The sequence below is a fragment of the Schistocerca serialis genome, chromosome 2, assembly GCF_023864345.2.
Source record: "Schistocerca serialis cubense isolate TAMUIC-IGC-003099 chromosome 2, iqSchSeri2.2, whole genome shotgun sequence".
Taxonomy (NCBI): Eukaryota; Metazoa; Arthropoda; class Insecta; order Orthoptera; family Acrididae; genus Schistocerca; species Schistocerca serialis.
Genome location: NC_064639.1, coordinates 73,397,803 through 73,402,600, shown reverse-complemented (window position 1 = coordinate 73,402,600; position 4,798 = coordinate 73,397,803). Strand labels below are relative to the sequence as shown.

At 39.6% G+C, this 4,798-nt stretch overlaps 1 protein-coding gene across 1 annotated transcript; it reads right to left on the bottom strand.

Moving 5' to 3' along the window:
- Positions 1-291: 291 nt before the first annotated feature.
- On the bottom strand, positions 292-2,125 carry LOC126455734 (piggyBac transposable element-derived protein 4-like). Its single transcript, XM_050091503.1, has 2 exons — positions 2,011-2,125; positions 292-1,907 (listed from the first exon to the last, which is right to left on the bottom strand). Exons 1-2 carry the CDS (start codon positions 2,123-2,125, stop codon positions 292-294), a joined length of 1,731 nt encoding a protein of 576 aa, XP_049947460.1.
- Positions 2,126-4,798: the final 2,673 nt, after the last annotated feature.

The following is a 4,798-nucleotide window of genomic DNA, read 5'->3' as shown; positions in this document are numbered from 1 at the left end:
TAGAAACCGGGCAATTTTACCAATATTAAAAAAATTACTGCATCAAATCTACTGTTTGGATTGTGGCAAATTTGGTACCATCTTGAAGCTGCACATTTCTACTTTAATTCTGAGTGAAAGAAACTACTTTACAATGCACAGCTTTAAGGTACAGTTATAGAAATCACTTAGATGTTTTAAGAATTTAGAAAAAGTCATACGAATAAGGGAATACAATTGTGATTTATTTTTAACCAAAATTGTGGCACTACATTACATGTTTCTGATAGTATACAGTATTACATATAAATTTCACACAGAATCATATTGTTTTTTAGTGTGGAAAATTTTAAAGCAAGGTTCCAGGCAGAGTGCAACGCCACACTGTTCACATTCGTATCGTGTCTCTTTGCGAGAAGCCTTGCCACTCTGTTTCTTGCTCCTGGAACTGCACACGTGACACACACGAGCAGCATACTTCTTAGTAGTTGCAGGTATGTGCTGCAAAAAATGTCTCTTTGTTAGCCGACCTACAGTTCCTTCATTTCTTGGAATGAATTCAAGTGTGTCGTCTTCAACAAGCTGAACTGCAAGCACTGTTATAAAGTCTGTTATTGTAATTTTCTTCCTGTGCACTGCATTGTACAGCCAAAATGCATTTGATACTCCCATAAGCAGCAAATGGAAATATAATTTTCGCCACCATTTCACAGTTCTGTGCTGGAACGGATTGTACTGCAGGCGTTGGTCTCCAATATCCACTCCAATTTTATTGAGGTTGTAATCAAGTACCTGAAGTGGTTTCAATACTACAGACCCATTTCTCTTAGTATGCGTACCAAATGTTGCTTGATGCCTTGTAGACAATGTATACACATCTCTCTTATCTTTCCACTTCATTGCCAATACATTATCTTTACGCCGAAAAGACATTTCGCCCTTTTTCAGCTTAGCAGATACTAAATCTTTAGGCAATCCTTTCCTGGATTTGTTCACAGTACCAACAGCTCCAGTGCCTTTCTCTGCCAGTTGCTGAAATAGCTCTGGACTGGAATAAAATCGATCTAAATACACAGTGTGGCCTTTGTTCAGCAAGCTGCTGTCAGACAACAATCGCAAAATAACCGCAGACGAAGAATTGTCAACAATATGCTTACCAGCATAAACTTCAAAATTTACAACATAGCCACTACTGGCTTCAGCAACAGCATATACTTTCAGTCCATACTTATGAGGCTTATTTTGCATGTAAACACGGAAACTCACACGACCTCGAAATGGGCAAATTCCTTCATCAATTGTCACTTTTTCTGAGGGACGATATGCCTGGATACATCGCTCCTTCAAATTATTATAATATGGCAAAACTTTGTAAAGTGGATGAAATCCATCTTCGCCTGGTTTTTTCTGATTTGAATTGTCAACAAGATGCAAGCATGACAGTATCTGAGTGAAACGCAAACGGCTCATGACATGGGGACAAAAGTTACAACTAAGAACAGGATTAGTGCTCCAATGGTCCGCAATTTTTGGCTTTTTCGAAACACACATGTGGAAAATAATACCCAAGAAACGCCTCATCTCACTTATAGTCACTGGCTTCCACGAACTCAAAACTGAATGGGGCTTCAGATTATTTCCTCTTCTTTTCTTCTGTATTGTCTGTGATGCATACAAATTTGTCTGTCTCTTGAGTTCATTTACGTCACTGTCAGTAAGGAACACTTTACTGCAATCCAGTACAGAACTCGACTCATCAATATCCACTAGTATCTGCCTGGGTGTCGTGTTGACAGGCAGAGGTCGGTAGGTGTCAACTGCAGTCCACTCACTGTCTTTCGGATACGGCACAGCTGCTGGATTTGAAGCAACACCTTCAACATCATTCTCGTCTTCATCTGAAGACAAACTGTCATCAATCTCGTCTTCTAAAAAGAATATCACATTATGTGTAACTACATACATCGTTTACACATGTTCAACAGATATGTGCGTACTGCACAATTACGTGGAAAATTCGGAAATACGTACCTTCAAACACACCATTGCATTCAGAATCGTCTGAATCACTCTCTACATTATCCAGAGTGTCGCTATGATTGATCAAATCCGCAATTTCTGCGTCTGATAAACCGCGCCGAAACATGATGACAAACAACTGAATGATATACAGACTGAGAACGCAAAGATAAGTTTTAACATGAATTACAGCGCTGCCGTGACATCTATGGACGCATTTTGTTAATAAACATCTGAAAAACGTATAGCGCTGGCCAAACCCGTAGAAATAACGTTGCAGTGTTTTGAATGAAATTAAATGTAGCGGCCCGTAAATTTTACGGGCTTGGTGATTTTCGCGCGATCCCAGGCCCGTAAATTTTACGGGCTTGGCGCTTAGAGTGTTAAGTCGGCATTGTGCCTTTTGAATTTAATTCCGTTGCAAGTTCTGTGTTTCCTCGTCAATAAGAATGTCCAAGGGATACAGTAAACCTGAAGTGAAGCATCGGAATCTAAAATTGGACTCACAGGAGAGGTTCAAGGCGTAGAAAGTTAGAGTGTAGTTCCTCTTGTACTTAAGTCGGCATTATGCCTTTTGTATTAAATTCGGATGCAATTTCTGTGTTTCATCGGCAATAAGAAAGTCCATGGTGTACAGTAAACCTGAAGTGAAGCATCGGAATCTAAAACTCGACTCACAGGAGAGATTCAATTCATAGAAAGTGAGAGTGTCAGTGAACTTGTAGTTAAGTCGGCATTGTGCCTTTTGTATTAAATTCGGAAGCAATTTCTGTGTTTCACTGTCAACAAGAAGGTCCAAGGGATACAGTAAACCTGAAGTGAAGCGTCGGAATCAAAAACTGGACTCACAGGAGAGGTTCAAATCATAAAAAGTTAGAGTGTCAGTCCTCTTGTACTTAAGTCGACATTGTGCCTTTTGAATTTAATTCCGATGCAATTTCTGTGCTTCATCGTCAAAAAGAGGGTCCAAGGGATACAGTAAACCTGAAGTGAAGCATCGGAATCTAAAACTGGACTCACAGGAGAGGTTAAAATCATAGAAAGTGAGAGTGTCAGTCCTCTTGTACTTAAGTCGGCATTGTGTATTTTGTATTAAATTCGGATGCAATTTCTGTGTTTCATCGTCAATAAGAAGGTCCAAGGGATACAGTAAACCTGAAGTGAAGCATCGGAATCTAAAACTGGACTTGCAGGAGAGGTTCGAATCATAGAATGATAGAGTGTCATTCCTCTTGTACTTAAGTCGGCATTGTGCCTTTTGTATTAAATTCGGATGCAATTTTTGTGTTACATCGTCAATAAGAAGGTTCTAGGTATTCAGTAAACCTGAAGTGAAACATCGGAATCTAAAACTGGACCCACAGGAGAGTTACAAATGATAAAAAGTTAGAATGTCAGTCCTCCTGTACTTAAGTCGGCATTCTGCCTTTTAAATTTCAATCCGATGCAATTTCTGTGCTTCATCGTCAAAAAGAAGATCCAAGGGATACAGTAAACCTGAAGTGAAGCATCGGAATCTAAAACTGGACTCACAGGAGAGTTTCATATCATAGAATGTTAGAGTGTCAGTCCTCTTGTACCTAAGTCGGCATTATGCCTTTTGTACTAAAATCGGATGCAATTTCTGTGTTTCATCGTCAATAAGATGGTCCAAGGGTTACAGTAAACCTGAAGTGAAGCATCGGAATCTAAAACCGGACTCACAGGAGAGGTTCAAATCATGGAAAGTTAGAGTGTCAGTCCTCTTATACTTAAGTCGGCATTGTGCCTTTTGAATTTCATTCCCATGCAATTTCTGTGTTTCATCGTCAATATGAAGGTCCATGGTATACGGTAAACCTGAAGTGTAGCATCGGAATCTAGAACTGGACTCACAGGAGAGGTTCAAATCATAGAAAGTTAGAAAGTCCGTCCTCTTGAACTTAAATCGGCATTGTGCATTTTGAATTTAATTCCGATGCAATTTCTGTGTTTAATTGTCAATAAGAAGGTCCATGGTATAAAGCAAACCTGAAGTGTAGCATCGGCATCTAAAACTGGACCCACAGGAGAGGTTCAAATCATAGAAAGTTAGAGTGTCAGTCCTCTTGTACTTAAGTCGGCATTGTGCCTTTTGAATTTAATTCCGATGCAATTTCTGTGTTTCATCGACAATAAGAAGTTCCAAGGTATACAGTGAACCTGAAGTGAAGCATCGGAATCAAAAACTGGACTCACAGGAGTGGTTGAAATCATAGAAAGTTAGAGTGTGAGTCCTCATGTACTTAAGCCGGCAATGTGCCTTTTGTATTACATTCGGATGCAATTTCTGTGTTTCATCGTCAATAAGAAGGTCCAAGGGATACAGTAAACCTGAAGTGAAGCATCGGAATCTAAAACTGGACCCACAGGAGAGTTTCAAATCATAGAAAGTTAGAGTGTGAGTCCTCTTGTACTTATGTCGGCATTCTGCCTTTTGAATTTAATTCCGATACAATTTCTGTGCCACATCGTCAAAAAGAAGGCCCAAGGGATACAGTAAACCTGAAGCGAAGCATCGGAATCAAATACTGGACTCACAGGAGAGGTTCAAATCATAGAAAGTTAGAGTGTCATTCCTCTTGTACTTAAGTCGGCATTATGCCTTTTGTATTAAATTCGGATGCAATTTCTGTGTTTCATCGGCAATAAGAAGGTCCATGGTATACAGTAAACCTGAAGTGACGCATCAGAATCTAAAACTGGACTCACAAGAGAGGTTCAAATCATAGAAAGTTAGAGTGTCAGTCCTCTTATACTCAAGTCGGCATTGTGCCTTTTG